Source organism: Achroia grisella, unplaced genomic scaffold (assembly GCF_030625045.1).
Source record: "Achroia grisella isolate CSIRO2021 unplaced genomic scaffold, CSIRO_AGI_Agris_v1 utg900, whole genome shotgun sequence".
Lineage (NCBI taxonomy): Eukaryota > Metazoa > Arthropoda > Insecta > Lepidoptera > Pyralidae > Achroia > Achroia grisella.
Genome location: NW_026713059.1, coordinates 1,445,449 through 1,463,131, shown reverse-complemented (window position 1 = coordinate 1,463,131; position 17,683 = coordinate 1,445,449). Strand labels below are relative to the sequence as shown.

At 38.8% G+C, this 17,683-nt stretch overlaps 1 protein-coding gene across 1 annotated transcript in view; it reads right to left on the bottom strand.

The window, feature by feature from the left end:
* Positions 1 to 197: 197 nt before the first annotated feature.
* LOC131853163 (SH3 and multiple ankyrin repeat domains protein 3) overlaps positions 198 to 17,683 on the bottom strand; it is a 219,184-nt gene continuing 201,698 nt past the window's right edge. The window contains exons 7-25 of the mRNA XM_059203987.1: positions 17,295 to 17,614; positions 16,436 to 16,630; positions 15,493 to 15,559; positions 14,598 to 14,849; positions 12,914 to 13,090; positions 11,060 to 11,199; positions 10,435 to 10,535; positions 8,977 to 9,187; positions 8,513 to 8,621; positions 8,014 to 8,121; positions 7,594 to 7,686; positions 7,232 to 7,327; positions 6,834 to 6,975; positions 6,314 to 6,437; positions 5,734 to 5,851; positions 5,025 to 5,224; positions 4,014 to 4,163; positions 3,191 to 3,309; positions 198 to 1,683 (exon numbers count right to left, since the gene is read on the bottom strand). Coding sequence (XP_059059970.1) covers positions 1,086 to 1,683; positions 3,191 to 3,309; positions 4,014 to 4,163; positions 5,025 to 5,224; positions 5,734 to 5,851; positions 6,314 to 6,437; positions 6,834 to 6,975; positions 7,232 to 7,327; positions 7,594 to 7,686; positions 8,014 to 8,121; positions 8,513 to 8,621; positions 8,977 to 9,187; positions 10,435 to 10,535; positions 11,060 to 11,199; positions 12,914 to 13,090; positions 14,598 to 14,849; positions 15,493 to 15,559; positions 16,436 to 16,630; positions 17,295 to 17,614 — 3,320 coding nt within the window. The 3' untranslated portion in view covers positions 198 to 1,085. The remainder of the gene's footprint in view (positions 1,684 to 3,190; positions 3,310 to 4,013; positions 4,164 to 5,024; positions 5,225 to 5,733; positions 5,852 to 6,313; positions 6,438 to 6,833; positions 6,976 to 7,231; positions 7,328 to 7,593; positions 7,687 to 8,013; positions 8,122 to 8,512; positions 8,622 to 8,976; positions 9,188 to 10,434; positions 10,536 to 11,059; positions 11,200 to 12,913; positions 13,091 to 14,597; positions 14,850 to 15,492; positions 15,560 to 16,435; positions 16,631 to 17,294; positions 17,615 to 17,683) is intronic.

Genomic DNA, 17,683 nt, shown 5'->3' with positions numbered 1-17,683 from the left:
CAAATGTACCTAATTCTCTTTACATTAAGATACAAAATTGATAGAGGAATATAAAAAAGTTAATATTGGTGTTACATTACTTTTTCGTCGGTTGTGATATAGCTATATCTACCTAATGATGATGCACGGATGTGTTCGATTAGTATAAAATTTACAATACGATGGAATGGACGAATGATAGTGCGCTTGACAATAATAATAAACACTAGTCTTGTATGAGAACACATAGTTAAAGGGCTTTAGAGCCTTAAAGTAATCTTTGAATGTGTGAAGGCGAGAGTGGACCGGCGCGATCGCACACTTTTTGGACGTATGAAAGAAACAATATTTTCGTTGGCCGACGCGGATGTCGTGTACCTATATAAATAATATAAATCTTCAATAAAGTTCTCTTTATTCATATAATAGATATATATCTGTTTTAAATATATAATATGTTGGCCGGATTTTTTGTTATATACGCGCGCAGTCCACTCTTTTGCTTCGTTACAAAGTAGCTATTTAAAAATATTTACAGACGATTTCATATATAATATATATATTATAAAAATATTTTAATAACAGACACGATGGCACTCGGTTGCGTCGTAACAGGAGGAAACAACATAATACAGAACTAAACAAGTAGAGGGAACGATATAATTACAATAACATATTTGACACATCGGAGACTACATATATATACGTATTAAAAATAATTCTAACAGTGTTAAGTTATAATAGGGGAATGTATAAAAATTATATTCAACTATATCAATGTTAACTCCTCAACAATAAATACTATAAATCTTTGGTTTCATTTAGTCGCTCGATTACAAAACGTTTTCGTACTCGTGGCTTCCGAGGGGAAGGTGCTACGCTACGGTTCATAAGGTCGGCACTGCGGCGTTGCATATACCAAATGCACTCGCTCCCGGAGGAGCGTAACGCTGGGTGTATATAGACTTCTATAGCAGTGCGGCTACTACTGCGGACGCGTCCATCGCTACGACGCAGTAGTCTGTACTAGTCTTGGAACTGCTTCTACGCGACCATTGCTGCTACGTACGTATCGATGTGGACGCGTCGGTACTCTGCCGCGGCCTCTACTGCAGGTGTGCGAGCTGTTTCGGTAACGCGGACACGACCCTCACGCGGTCACTGAACTGCGGCGGGGGCGCGAGCAGCGGCGGCGCGGGGGGGTCGGGGGCGGGCGCTTGTACGGCGGCGGGCTCCTCCGGGGGCGGCGGCAGCTCCGCCAGCGACACGGCGGCGCGTCGCCGGCCCGGCGCATTGTCTATGTCCACGCCGAGTCGTTCGGCAGCAGAACGGCCACGTGCGCCCACCGACCCGCGCAGCAATGCAGCGGTCGCGCGTTTCCGTGTCAGCGAGTTGTGGCGCTGCATCGGCGGCGGCGCGACCAAGCTCTCAGACGACGAGTGCACGGGCTCCGTACTGATGACGTCATTAGACGACTTGACCGTGACGGAACTGCAGAAGGATACTTTGTCGCGGCGCGGCGGCCGCGCGTGAGCCTCTTGGTCCGAGGAGACTCCTGACGAGGAGTTGTCGCCGTCGTCCCGTTCGCCGCCGCTCGCGAGTTCGTCGCCGCACGACTTGGACGATTTGAGCCTCGTGCGGATTTTTTGTATCTCGTCCACGGAGAACGAGTGCTGCATGGAGCTGGAGCCGGAGCTGCTGCCGCTGGAAGTGAGGGTATACGGTCAGATATCGTACTTGATAGCGATAATGTAGTACAGTAAATATAGTGCACCGACAGACACAATGGACAAACATGACGTTTTTTTAATAAGCCCATATGATCATTATTCGAACGTAAATTGTGACAATTAATAGAATAGACAATCTGCTTATTCCGAAATTAGTGTAAAAAATGAAAGAAAACCACAATAAAATGGAAACTGTAACAAGTTAATGACATAGACAATTATGACAAACTAAGCAGGACTTGTACTGTGTATACTAGACAAGTAATTGATGAACTTTATTGAACAAATGTAAACAAATAATTAAAATTATGAACATAGAAAAATACCTAGATTATTACAAATAGGTAAATACACTCATGAATATAAATGAAATAACAGATGTTTGGGCCTAAAACATATGTTATACATATTCATATATTTAGATCGAACCTGCGACCATCAGAAAGTGGAGAATCTAGGTCGTCGAATTAGAATAATATGGAGTTCATTATTATATTTATGGTAAAGAATCTGTAATGATGTTCGTTTCAGCTATAGACGAGGATGGTAAACATTTAAAAGCAGCATAAGAACCCATCACAAAACCAAAATGAACGGTACCTTTACAATTAGTGTTTCGAAATTAATAGTAAAATTTTTCTCCGGAATTTTCATAAATACTTGTACGGGATGGGATCCTGAAAATGGTATTATTTTTACAAAGTCTGTATTAAATAAATATAGAATTCCTAAATCGGAATTCTATCAGGATATAACTATATAACAAGTTACAAGACGATTCTTGTGGAAGAGAGAGGGGAGAGTGTTAGTCTGGAGGGGGGGGGGGGAGGGGTAGCTGCTGCCCTTTGCATGTCGTCTGTTCATATCTGTGTCTGAGGGTGCTACCAACATTACTAACTTTATAATTAAACTAAGTATATCCTGCGGCAACTGCCTGATTGAATTTGGCTATAATTATCCTATCTCTTAAATAGCTAACACTACGTAAGTTACGCTGTCTATATCACAATACTAATGATTTAGGCCACATGTTAAAAGAGTAAAAAAAATTCTAGATCCGTCAAACCGTTTCGGAGGAGTATCGTTACAAAGAGTGCAAATCAGATCTCTAAGATCGCTCTACGCTTCGCTCAATAAATAGAATATGTAAATGATTCATTGCACACACATCAAACATATTAACAAGTATTAACCCTCCTACTCCTTAATGACATCATAGCTAGCAATTTTACCATGTCGGGTTGACCTCCACGCGGTCTCGTGATAAATATCTGGTGAAAACTGCAACGATGGGCTTACTGAGCTATCATCATCTATATAAAAAACCACCATATATATCATCCATTTAAAAAACCCTGTGTATAACACCTACAAATATAATAAAACTTGTTTAACGTTAGTGATAGACGACACGACACTCGCAAATATAGCCTAAGCCACTTAGTTCAATCAAATGAAGTATAGTCAACAAGTGGTGGTACCTGGTGTTGCTGTTGGCGCTGGTCTCCGCAGCGGGGGGCTCCTTGGGCTTGCGGTCGTCGTCGTCCGACTCGGACATGCTGTAGTCCGGCTCCGGGATCGGCGGCGCCGGTGTCGAGTTCTGTGGACCGGACGGCCGGAACGTTAGTTACTTATGTCTCTAACTTTAATTTGACATACAGAGATGTCAGCCAGTACCGTTCTCTCGCCTATTTTTGCTATTTTCTAGTATGAAGGGCGACGATAGAAATAAATAACAATTAATACAGCGCCATCGAGTTCCACGGTAAGTAGAGTGTGTTATGTGTACTAGATAACTGATATAAATACTTAAATTTTTTGTAAATAAATACATAAAAAAAAACGAAAACACCTAGACCGATATAAACAATTATACTCATGAATACAAATATTTGCACTGTGCCAAGAATCGAACCAGCGAGCATCGGACGTAAAGCAGTGTGCTAAACCGCTAGACCACGAGGTCGTCAAGATATGGTAGAGAATTTACAAGACGGACCCAACGTCCAACGTTCTAAAGCATTTTAAGTATCCACTTAACTTCTGGGTGACTATTGGCAATAGACCGTCGCAGACTCTTTTGTAATTTAACCTGAATATGTAATTTTTTGTTAATTATAGTTCTTCCTTCGTCTTTTTTCCTATTTATAGCTGATATATATATATAAAGCATCTATAATATCTAGAAGTCTTTATCATTTCGAGAGCCAACTAATCCACTGATTTATTACAGGAACGTTTGTTGAGTAGCACTAACATGTCGGCCTCTTACGAGTATCCCTGTATACTGCAGTGCGCGTGTACCTGGCGGACGAAGCCCTTGTGCGCGATGATAGGCTGCGCATAGTGCGGCGCGGAGGCGGCGGCGGGCGCGGGCGCGGGCGCGGCGCCGGACGCGGGCGCGGGCCCGTCCGCCGACGTCCACGCGCGCAGCGACGCAGTCTTGCGGGCTTGCTGCAATATTACAACCGCAACATCGTTACAAATACATTTGCCTTTATTCATACGGTATTTCTATTATACATTCGCTTTTATAAATATGTTACATATATTGTCAGATACTGTACTATGCTCGTTGAATCGTAGATATTAAGTCGTCTTTGTGAATGTTCACTGAATATTTTTTAATACGTAAAATTGTGATTAAAAGGAAATTGTCTGTTCATGCACGCGGAGTGATTATACAAAAATAATAAAATGCAATCACACACGATTACTTGAGCTGCTTTTTCTACGCTAAACCGCACGCTCTCCTGATCGCACGTGAAAGAATGTTTCGTGTAAAGGTAAGTAATATTATCAATTGAAGTATGTACTGACGTGGTATTGGCACATAGGAAAGAATGAACATGTAAACAACATGTAAATGTAGACAACATTTACATGTTCATTCTTTCCTATGTGCACATATATGCACAATCTGTATAATATAATAATAATAATAATCTCAGGACAATTCACACCACGCCATCTAGACCCACGTTAAGCTAGATAAAGCTTGTATTATACAAGCTTTATCTAGCTTAACGTACTAGGTACTAGATACTACCCGTGATAATCGGCAGTAAGGCGGTGTGCTAAATCGCTAGACCACCGAGGCATTCAAATATGTCCTCCGTAAGCCGATTCACGCCTGAAGAAGCTTATGTTGTATTAAAATACGGTAATTGAGGAATATATTTAATATGTTGTGTTTTTCTATAACGTCAAACAGCTAGATTAATAATAAATATGACTACGGTGTATAAACAGTATCTATTATACCACAGGTACGTGTAAAGGTAGGTACTATGATCAATCGAAGCGTGTACTGACGTGGTGGTTGTGTGCGGGCGCGGGCGCGGGTGGGGCGGCGGTGTTGGTGGCGGGCGCGGCGGGGCGGTAGGCGACGGGCGCGAGGTCCCGCGGCGCGGCGTACAGCTTGGCGGCGGCGGCCGGCCGGAACGAGGACGCCGGCCCGCCCGCGCCCGGCGGCGGCGGCGGCGGGTGCGCCGGCGGCGGCACGCGCGACGTACCTGCGCCGCACAGTGTTCCATATCCATTATTATAAATTAAACCAGTCCTTAGTTAATCACGTTGTAGCAGCACACATCATTCGTGTAAAACAGCTACGCGCCAACTTGTATAGTATACTAATGGAAAGTTAAAGTACGTTACTGAATTGTAAATTATTCCGAATAAAATATCCATGAATACGACTAAATTAGTGGTTTCACTTCATCTCATACAACTTATGAGTTACACAAAAAAATACACAGTAGATTACTATACTACACTTAATTAGTTCATGTTTATTACACTACATTAGAGTTGCCATTCGTCCTGTTTTCCTAGGACATGTCCTAGGTTTTGAAGTGTCCTGGGAAGTCCTGAATAGTTATTTGGCTGTCCTGGGTTTTTAAAATATGCGCGCCTCTCAATTATTAATTTTCAACAGTATCTACTTATAATTTTATCAAATACTTTGCTAAAACTGCATAGCTCTGTGTGCTGATATATCATACATATAGCATGTAACACGTACCGTGTACGTCCTCGCTGGAGCGCGTGCGTGGTGGGTGCGCTGCGAGCTCGGCCGCCAGGTCGGGCGTCGAGTGGAACTCGCGCCGCAGCGACTGACATGACCAGCCAGACGACATTCCCTACATCAAAACAAATTAATGCAATTTGTGTCTACTTTTTTAAAAATCAACCTTAATATATTAGCATTAAAGTCTTTTCGTAATTTCATTATTGGGATGTTTTCATACCTTAAAGAATAGAATTCGAATTCCTTCGTTAGAATTCGAGTCGGTTTCTTTAAAGCCAATAAAACACGGTTTCCCATTTGTTAAACAAAAACTTTAGTATATATACATATAAAAAAATGTAGCTGAAGGCTGTCCATATATGAAAGATATATGAGAAAAACTACATTATTATTGGGGAATTTGAATCTTCTTGATTAATGTTATAGAACCCTATAACAAAGTTAGTTAAACATTTGTATATCTACGAGTTTATGTGCTCATTTTAGAATCGCCATCGATTGTTCTTTTAAAGAAAATAAAATTATATGGGTATGACATTAAACAATGTATACACGTGTGTATGTGTGAGCGTACCTTTCCCCTGGAGCGCTTCATCTCCGCGACGGATGCGTAGACGCGCTGCCTTGCGGGCGAGTACGGTGGCGAGTTGGACCCGCCCTGGAACGCAGACCGCGTCATCATCGCGCTCGGTCCGCCCCTGCGCCGTACACAAATTTCAAATTTATTTAATCTCGCATTAACAACCGCTTCCCGTGAATTGGCTTGATAGAAGCAATAAATATTAATATTATTATAAACTATTCATTTGTCATTATTGTCATGCCTACATCCCATTGTTTGTGGGGTAGTATTTAATTTGAAGAAGACCAAATATCGCTCCAAATCTGATCCATGTATTCAGCATATAATTTCTGACACAGTTCACCTCATTTCAATCGTCTTCTGCTTTTACATTCATTCTTTTTTTAGGTTATTGGAATGGAAAACAACCTGACGGACCACCTGATGGTAAGTAAGTAAGTACTCATAAAGCAAGGCCGTCGGTGTGTATTGTGCTGGTAATGATGGGGTGGGGTGGAGCGTGTGTACTCACAGTGCGTCAGTGTCCGCGCCGGCGTCGGCCTGCCGCTGGAACAGCTCCTCGAGCTCGGCGGCCGTGATGCGCGAGGACGCGGGCCGCTGCCGGATGGAAGCCGTGCGCGGCGCCACCGGAGTGCCCGACACGGGAGTTCCGCCTGCACATACACATTATTTTAAGGAATTAAATGGAATGGTGATCTCGCCTGCGCTTAGAGTATATATACGCTGGCGAGACACCAGTGGAGGATGATAAGATGAGTATGAGGTCATGTCTCGTTAGCCTATCGTGGTAAATTCACCAGGAATTTAACGTGATGGCTTCCAGGGAGGTAGAGCCATAATATGGTACATTGCGTAGTATTTATGGTAGTGATAAGGTCATTATATTGAAGTAAAGAAGACAAAACTTACAATTACTACCGCCATGTAGTTGCACAGACTCGGCCGATGAAGATTTACCAGCCACACTCAATGGCTCGCAACTTTCTTCTTTTTCACCGCCGTTCTCTGCAAATACATTTAAACTATACATAATCATACAATTCTATACCTATAATTTTTTTTTATAGTAAATGACACATATTACATAAATAATATATTTATGCGATAATGATAAAAAAAAAAATCGAATTTGCTTCTCTTCAATTCAGTATACACTTACGACTAACCATGAAATATAGTATAGCATGGTGAAGAAGGATTTGATGAAGTACATTGGAGCAGAGAAGAGGAGAGAGGAAGAGATCGGTACAGAGTGGAGGAAAAACACATACCGAGTCCGGCAACCATGGACTTGGCGCGCGCTCGGCCCACGCTCAGCGTGGTGCGCGGGTCGCGTCGTGGCGGCGCTGGTGCGGGGCTGCGGCCTGTACAATTATATGGCAACATTTATACACTAATGAATTAATAATAAGGGTCACTGTTCAGTGGGTGTTAATTATATAAATTAAATATAAAAAAAAAAAAGAAAATAGCAAGCACCTCAATGTATTATTTGCTCAACAAGCAGCAAATTTCTTAAATAAAAAAAGAAAATTTATTGGAAAAGAATCTCGTCGACTATCCCAGCCAGTATGAAGACCAATACCGGTCGTCAATCATATAAATTGTCAGGTTGACAGTTACCATCAGATGGCAGCAGCGTTTGGTCGCGTTGCCGTTGAAATTAAACAAAAAAATAAATTTGTACTGACCACCGGCTGCTTTCCGCGGCAGAGTGGCCGCGTACGGTCGCCCTGAACTGGACAGCTGGTTCTGGGATTTACTCGTCGGTACCGTACACGTGTTGGGCTCGTTGTTACCTACCGATTGCACAAACATTCATTTTGTTAATAATATATTAAGTATGTTGGTAATAAAGAGGTAGCGAAGAAATAATACAACTTTTGAAAAAGTATATTGTTATTACTACCAGTTTTTCAAGAGTAGTGGGTAGTAGTAGACTTGAAAAATAAGGGATTATATGAGCTGCTGGCGAACGGAAAGGACTGTTGTGCACGTGTTTCTAACAATAGATGTCTTCTTATTAATATGATTATAAACGCAGTTTTTTAATTTGGTGTAGGTTGAAATCACAAAATAGTTATATATTTCTTTCTTTATAGCTAAATTCAAGTTTTCATGCTAATACTGTTAAAAATAGATTTTCTTGTTTTTTTTTATTGAAATATATAGGTATCAATTATTACTCACCAGGCGTGCTATTCAACGAGACAACAGTCATGGAGACGAGAGCACCAGAGCTGCGTATTAGTTCCACCACGTGCTCGTGCGACGCCGCCGACACATCTTCACCATTTATCTGAAGATTATAAAGTTTATGTTGTAGAAAATATTAAGAACATGATATCTGTAGCTCCTCAAGATTACCTTTGGATTAATACTTTGAAGAATATTTTTAATATGAATATTCGATGCATACTGTAACATAACATATCACAGACCCTAGAGTATATTTTACTTTTTTACGTGTATTTTACAATGTGTAGTCAGCAGGAGTAGGCCTTCAGCCACTCGATACATCATTCCGCGGATTTGGAGGGCTATCTGCACAAGTCTGCATTAGCATACTATCATCCTCGGAAGCTGTAAAGGCCAGCTGCGGCGAATAGCAGTAGTCCGAAAAAATGTATGAATAAAAGAGCGATGAATATTACCGCAACTAGGAAGTCCCCCTTGCGCAGGCCGGCGCGGTCGGCGACGCCGCCGACGTCGACGTCGTCGAGGTACTGAAGCGCGGGGCATCGTTCGCTGGGCTGCAGTTCCATGAGTGGTGACGACGCTTTTGCGCCGCGCAGCACGAACCCGAACCCGCGCCGCGCGCGGTGCAACACCACCGTGCGGGAACAAGCGCGCCCTCCCGCGAACCTTGAATGCGTTAATACCTGCCTTTACACGTACGCTGTTTTACGCGGGAAAGGGTGTGCATGTAAATTTAAACAAAGTGTGCGCGTGTGCCGCCAGCTCGCGTATTCCTGCGGTTTTTCAAATGTACATGCTTTAGCGCCTTTTTGTAATAATCTATTCTCATTGCAAAATGTGACTATGGACCAAAGAGATAATTATAGACTTATTGTAATTTATAAATCTTAATCGTGTCCTTTGAAAATAAAATATATGGAATATAAAAGAAATTTTAATGATATGAAAATTACGCGTAATGACGCGCATCAGTGGACACAAAAAATAGTAAAATGCATTCTCTCACGATACTTCAAACTTCAAACCGAACCATAAAATTGGTGAACTTGGTGCACCGGATGAAATTGGTGATACAGAAGCAACTTCAGTAGTATGTTACTATTTCTTAATCTTATTGAGAGCAAACAAGACAAATATCTACAACTAATAAAAACAGAAATAAAATGAAGAAAAATTTCATGACAATAATAACCTTTGCAAAATGATTCCTATAAATAATTTCGTGCATGTTGACTCTAGTACGGCGATGTTATTCACAGCGAGTAAATTTTGTAACGTGTCTTTGACTAAATACATGGATATTATTACGTGAATTATTCTTGTGTGAATGGACCACTAATAAATACAGTTAAATACTATTACACTACGCGTAATAAAACGTCGATATCTACGAGCAGCAGACTGCAAATGTTTGCAGAATGTTTCAGTCTGTTTTTGTTTTGATTATCTTCATTGTTGAAATGTTTGTTTATAACTTGTTGTATACTTTAGTCACCGCTAATTTATGTGTAAATGATTAAAGTATTTAAATAATAAATAGTTACGACGGTCTTTGTGATTTAGCACACCATCATGACGACTGACATGACGCGGGTTCGATTCTAGCAAGCTATAAACATTTGCATATGAAGTTCTAATTTTTTGCATGTACTACAAAAATACATTTAAGTATTTCTATCAATATTTTAATACGTATAGGTATTAAAATATTGCAGGTCTGCAGGTCGTCTACACCCTTAGGAGGGTGCAGGTTGGGTAGTTTTGTTTAATTAATTAATTAATGTAACTAATAAAAATCTGAATCATGATTACTTGAATAAATAAATAAATAAATATTATTGTTATGATTATTAGTAACAGTCAAATCAAGATTATAAACTGGGCTGTTATAATGACAATAAAAAGCAACTTACGTTTTCTTTATTCTAGGTGCTGTTGCGCTATACGTTTTGCTTAATGCCATTTCTCTTCTGCCGGTTACTCTAGAATGGTGGATTGGTCCTGACGAAAGCACCTGGAAGTTAAGAGAAAATTTATTAGGTGATACAAAATACTATATTAAATCATCATAAATATGTAACTTCCAATTAGCTGTTGGCTGACCTCGGTAGCAGTTTAGCATTTTGCTTTCCTTTAAAATAATCGTATGTTCCATTCGCACACAATACAAATATTTGTATTCGTATACTAGCTATAGTATAATTTAATATACACATATAAATTAAAATCGCTATTAAAATTGGGTTGTACGTATTCTTTAATGCCACATTACAAAAAAATAATAAAAAAAGAATTTGGCAAAAAAATATTTTTTTTCGGCGGTTCAGGGGTTCTTTTAGGAGTATAAAAATAGATAGTAGCCGATTAGAGCTACTGAATATATCGTTTATTATTTGATGTCTTCGTCGTTAGTATTAACATCCATCTACAATAACGGATCAAGATACTGATGCGACATATAAATGTTTCCTTCCACCTATTGACTGCTACAATGGAATACAATAATAAATAGTGGCCTCATCACAGCTGCTAAAATACCTGGTGCAGGTGAGCGTTGTTCTGCCGGAGCCGCACTTCCTGCACGCAGTGCGCGGGGAACAGCCCCGCGGCCCCCCGCGACGCGCCCCCCGCCCCCCGCACCGCGCCCTCCAGCAGACCGTCGTCAGTCGCGCCCACCACTGCAAACATTAAAAGCTGTTTATACAAAACTATTACGTGAAAAAATATTATAGTAGTATGCTGTAGTTGGTAGGTGTTATTTTCTGCTTATAGGATTGATGTAGTGCTAGTTGGAATAACTATACCTAAATTAAATATATTTATATATTATTCGATATTCTCTATCAGAAATCTGTATACATTAATTTTTTAATTTAAATAATAATATCATTGAAATCTGATTACAGAAATCTGTTTAAATTCATTTTTAAATTAATTAAATGTTTAATGTTTAAATTAATTTAACATTAAATTAATTTTAAAATGAATTTAAACAGATTTCTGTAATCAGATTTGTAACATTTTTTTCAATTTTATTTCAATTTGTAACATTTTTATGAATTTCAATAATATGTCTTGGATTTTTTTTAAGTTTATCATAGTACAAGTTATGATTTTGGATGTACTACAAAAAAAGTTTGGGACTAGATGGCGCTGTAACATTAGCAAAGCTTTTCTTTTTATTATTGCTTATTACTTATCTACACAACTATGCTACTAAAATTAATATTTCCTGTTATACCTTTCAGTTATATCACCTATTTAACTAAATGCACCATAAACATAACAAGGATCTATAACAATTTACTCTATGTTCAACTGGTGCAATCCCGATTCACAACTTTATACTATACCTAATATAATCGAGAAAAAAATAACATTGTTCGATTTTTAAGAAATAATCTTCAACAACACACTAAAGCTGTATGGTAAATATTTCTTTCGACAAAGTCACATTACTACTAATTAATAAAATACATTTTTATACCATAAATATTTTACAACACATGTTACTGCGTCATGTTTGATCAATTGTGAAATGGTTTCCACGTAATGAATGACCATGATATAGGTGCAAATTGTTTCATCCGTACGGTTAATATTTAATTCACTGAATGTATGTATATATTAGTATGCGTACTAATAAAGTTATAGAAATGAATTTGATGTAGTTAGTCATTCGAGGGTAATGAACTTAGAATGCTGGTACCACATAATAACACTATACTTATTTTTAAACTTTCGCGTTTAGTACACATTATTAATTTTAAACGGGGTTTAACACGAATAATTTTCGTTGTTTCGACTAGATTCCACTAGCCGTGGTCATGAGCTCACTGGAGTAGTTTAAACGTAGAGAGAGGTAAATACTTTTATTTGCCATAAAATTATTCGTGTTAAAACCCGTTTAAATATATTAATAAACTACACAATACCCTAGAAAACAACATTATTAGAAATAATTATCTTTTATAGCTTAGGGGTCAAGCGAATTTGCGGCGCACCTGACGCAAACAAGCGCAATTTTAGGGGAGTTACAAATCAAACAGATACTTTTATTTCTTGTTGCTATATTATAGACGGCGTCGGTGGTCTAATGGTTTAGCTTTACTACCGATGGTCGCGGGTTCGTTTCCTCGAACGATATAAACATTTGTTTTCTTGAGTATGAATGCTTGTCTTGGTGTTTTCTATGTATTTCGTAAAAGAAAAAAGCTTAGCGAATAACATGGATTATATTTCATTAATAAAAAAATAGAGTTCCCTACAATACCGTTAGTAATGAATCGATATCAAAAATTCTATTTTATTAAAAACAAAATAGAATTCCCTACAATAATTGCTCACGTGCGAAGTCGGGGAGTAGCGTTAGTATTACTACATAATATATACCTTCAATGATGTCGCCCTGCGCGAGCCGCAGGTGTCCTGGCGCGGCGGGCTCGTATGGCTGCAGGCAGACGACGGTGGTGGCGAGCGCCTGCAGTGAGCACGTGGTCGTGTCCGAGTTGCTGGTGCCCACGCCGCTCGAGTCCGATATGATGTCGCTAGTGTCGCCCGCGCTCTTATCTGTCGACACCGTGTCCCGCGCGCGTCAAATCAACCGTAACACCGCCAAATAGCGTTTGTTTTAGATTGGCATTGATATATTGTTGCCAGATTGAGGATAGATCCTCAAATTTGGGGGAGATTTTAGACGAATTACGGAAATATTTCGTTTATGCATGACTGAGGTACAACTACATAGAACCGCTGTGTTGCGTAGGTTTTGGCATTGATATATTGTTGCCATTTTATGGAGAATAGATCCCAAATTTGGGGAGATTTTACACGTGGAAGACAGTATCAGGTTAGGGACAATAGAAGGAGTGTGCTCATTGATACAACGATTGGTAAGGGATTTTTGTTTCAAAACTTGCTTTTTTATACTTACAGAGAAAAGGAAATGAAAAACAGCTATTAGATGTTTAACTTGCTTTTATAATGATAAGTAAATAGCTACCTAATTTAAGTATGTGTTTTCCAAAGAAGACATTTTGTTTATGCATAAGTGGGCTACAACTACACAGGACGCTGCGTAGAGTTTGTTTTGGAATGGCATTGATATATTGTTACCAGATTGAGTATAAATCAACTTTGGGGAGATTTGACAAAGTTCATAGGACTCCTTTTCATATTTCCTGTTCATAGGAAAAGGAGTGTGCTTTGTTTATAACGCTTGGTAAGGTAACAAATTTTTTTTTCATAACTTGACTTTTTCTAGTTAGGGAGAAAAGCAAGATAAACTACTGAAAACATACCTTTATTGCCAGATGTTTATCTTGCCTCAAATTTGGGGAGATTTTATAAAGTTCGTAGGGAGAGATTATTAGGTTAGGAAGTTTGCTCAGTGCAAAGTGCAATTCTAGACGCACAATATGTTTAGAAATATTTGTAAAGTAACAAATAGGATATTAATTTTAAAACTTATTTTTATAGTTAGGGAGAAAAGCAAGATAAATTGGCAACATTTCTTTATAGCCAGATGTTTATCTTGCCTTTTTAATAGAAACTAAATACCTACCTAAATCACATTATGTGCATAATAGTGCAACTTCTACGTGAACATTTTTTTTTAATAAACATATATAGTCTACGGTTCAAGACAGGAATATTTAGGAGTATATTTCCAGTAGTTTGTTGAGAGGGAAACATATTTTAATTGTACTCTAGAGGTAATGTAGAGACGAAATCCCAAAATGTGTATTTTACCATAATTTTCTATAACACCTGTTGCTTAAATTAAAATAAAGAATTATTATTTAAACGGTCTGTTATATAGAACTTTATAAATAAGTTAAAATGACGTATATCTAAATCTAAAGGGAAATAGGTTAAGTCCTATATTCAAGAAATAGGGACGAAGCGGAGAAGCGGATGATAACATCTACTTATTAACAAAAGGCACACATAACATGCAGTGGGGTGATCGTCGGTGGTGCTTCTGATGTGCATGGTGATGGTTGTCCTGTGTCGGTATACGGGTTGAGGCTTCACGCCTGTACATCACGGGTTACCGTCCTGCAATATTAGGTACCTGTGAGAATGCTGGCGTCGTCTTCGTGGCTCGGATGGCTCGCGTCGCTGATGCTGGACGACGCTGAGGAGAAGGGCCTCTCCAGACTGCACGGTGATGCAGTAGAACCACCAGGCCGTCTCAGGATAGCGTCAAACTCCGCAGGTATTCTCGTGGAGGAAGCCAGCGAGGAGCGGTCCCCTGCGGTCCACCACCCTCCCCAGGCGGCCGATCGTCTCTTCGGGTTGTATCGTGGCGGTCCGCGGAACGGCACTGTAATGGTTTCGTTAGCAAACGGAACAAAATAATAACAAAAGTAAAGGTGCGTCAAATTAATTGACTCGGAAACAAAAAGTGCCAACTCCAAGTGTAAAACAATCTTAACCGTGCTGTAACTAAATATATAAAACTTATATATATTAATTATAACAAATACAAATTATATTATAATAATTATAATTAAATATGCCGAATATATAATATACACTTTTTATAAAATAAATTGTTTGTTTTGTGTGTGTGTTGATTAGTGAGCTATATCATATTATATAAGACAATTTTCAACGTTATATCCCAATCTACAACCATCACCATCATGATAAAGCAATGAATAAAAACATCTATTAAAAAAATAAGTATATAAGTATATAGTGAGGATGATATCATGCAATAATATATGAAAATTTTCGAATACAAATACATCTGTAATAAATACGATTATATATGCATATAAAATATAAAGTTGCTTAATATTAATAGGTTAAGGATTCTCAAATGCAATTAATAAAGTTTGACGTATATACATTGTTAGATTGTTAGAAAGGTCACAATAAGAGAATCTAAGAATCCTAAAAAGTAGTTAGGTATATAAAGCACCAAATGACATGCAGTATTTATTGTATGATTCTTGACTCACCGACTTCATCTGCCTTGTAATTTTTTATAACTTCTGCTAATTCCAAATTTCCTGCTATAACTGCAACCTGAAATAATAATAAATTAAATTTAATAGCGGCAACACGCTACTAGGATCTTAACAATATTCTTATAATGATTGCTTCATTATAAGAATTTTGTTAGATGAAAATGTTTATTGTTATTGGCAAATGATTTCTTAGACTTATGACTTAAACAATATTTTTTCTTTAAAAATATACTTTTAAGTAAATACGTACATAATTAAAAAAATAACATATACAGAAGGATACAAACAGATTCTGCAGGGATTTTACCCACGCTGGCTGGTAAGGTATGAGTGCCAACCAAGGACATCAAATAATCTTCGGGCTTTGGATTTTTAAGTGATTAATAAATTGAAACAAAGTTCGGTAGCATAGGTTAATAAGTGTACGGATACTGCGAATATTGTGTGTGTCGCGATTTTTACAACAACCTTTGACGGTAGTTGAACAAGCTACCAGCAACTACGAGTATAAAACATTGACATTCGTTGTTAGTCCAGTGACCATTGTCTCGTGACCACAGCTATTGCAACTTAGTCGAAACACTGTTAGAGGATACCATAAAAATAAATGTCATCAAATAACTTTTGAATATTTTTTCAATTTAATTCAAAATATATTTATTCATTTAGGTCTATTACAGACTCTTATGATATGTCAAATCTACCATCAGTTCGAAATGACTTTAAGGTTAGAAGAATTAACAAGAAACACAGCTCGTATTATTTTCAAATTAATGTTTGCAATAATACAGATTCATTTGAAATTTGGGAGAATAGGGTGACCACCAGCATATGCTACAGTAAAAGCAAATAGTCTAATCAGTGTTCGTAACCCGAACAGACCAGTCCGCAGAAGCAAGACTCGTTCACGAGTAATGAATAATGTAATAGTCACCTGGTAGGGTGTTTGGTTGGCGTAGTTGAGCGCCTCCTTGTCGCAGCCTCGGAACAGCAGCTGCCGCGCGCACGAGTCTTGCGCGTTAACCGCGCACACGTGCAGCGGCGTGTTCCCGGACGCGTTGCGCGCGTTCATATCCGCGCCATAGAATAACAGGTGGTCCAGGTTCTGGACTAGGCCGTTTCGACACGCCTACAAAATGGTAACAATTATTATAACATTTCAGACCCAGGACCATCTAATAATAACAGAGCGCCATAATGGGAACAATTATAATAATAACCCAGGACTATTCACACAGCGCCATCTGCACTGGACCAAGTTTTTTTATGGATTATAATGGAATAGTGGCCTCGTTTATAAAGCAAATAGACGCAATTATAATAAAGACACGATTATTTTTTAAATCACCGTTATCAGATGGAAGTGGATTGTCAGTAATAAAATCTAGTGTGCTAGGAATGCGCCACAACAGCGACATCCACGCAGTTTTCTTCGGCAACTTCGGCATAGTCGTTCTTTGTGTTCATAGTTCATTGTCCACGTCTATCGTGGAATTAACTGACCTAACTATATGATCATCTTAAGATCCTCCACTGGCAGCCTATACTATTTGAGCTGTTCGGTGTACAATTGAATAGTTACATATTTAAAAAAAAAGAATCGTTATCACTATAATAGACTAAATTATTCTTCACAAGAAAAGTATTTATTTTAAATGTTCCATAAAATTTTCATAAACTTAAAATTTGGTAAATTAAATATAACGATAAATATACGATGCACAACTAGATTATTATTATGGGATAGTTCCAATTTTGAGACTAACAATTTGGTTAATACAGGAGAAGCCTACCTGATGCACTTCCTGCCATCCCTGTAAGTCAGTCGCTCCAATGGTGGCGTGATCATGTAACAACGTTTCACACAGCAGTGGATCAGTCTTATTCGTGACTGACAGGTACAGCGGCGTAAGGCCTTTTCCATCTTTGTAGTTGGGCGAGGCGCCAAGTTCTAGAAGAGTTTTCACTGCTTCCAGAGAATTCTTTTCTACTGCTCTATGCACTGCAGTGCTGCCATCCTTCGTTCGGTAGTCGAGGAGGGCGCCACCATTAACTAGTGCTATTAGTACCTTCCCTGGTGATTTTAGGCCAGCTGCGATGGTTAGGGGTGTTTCTGTAACGCAAAAAACATATACTCAGTAAGTATCTACTACTAGTTCGTAGGCTGTCTCTACTGGAAACT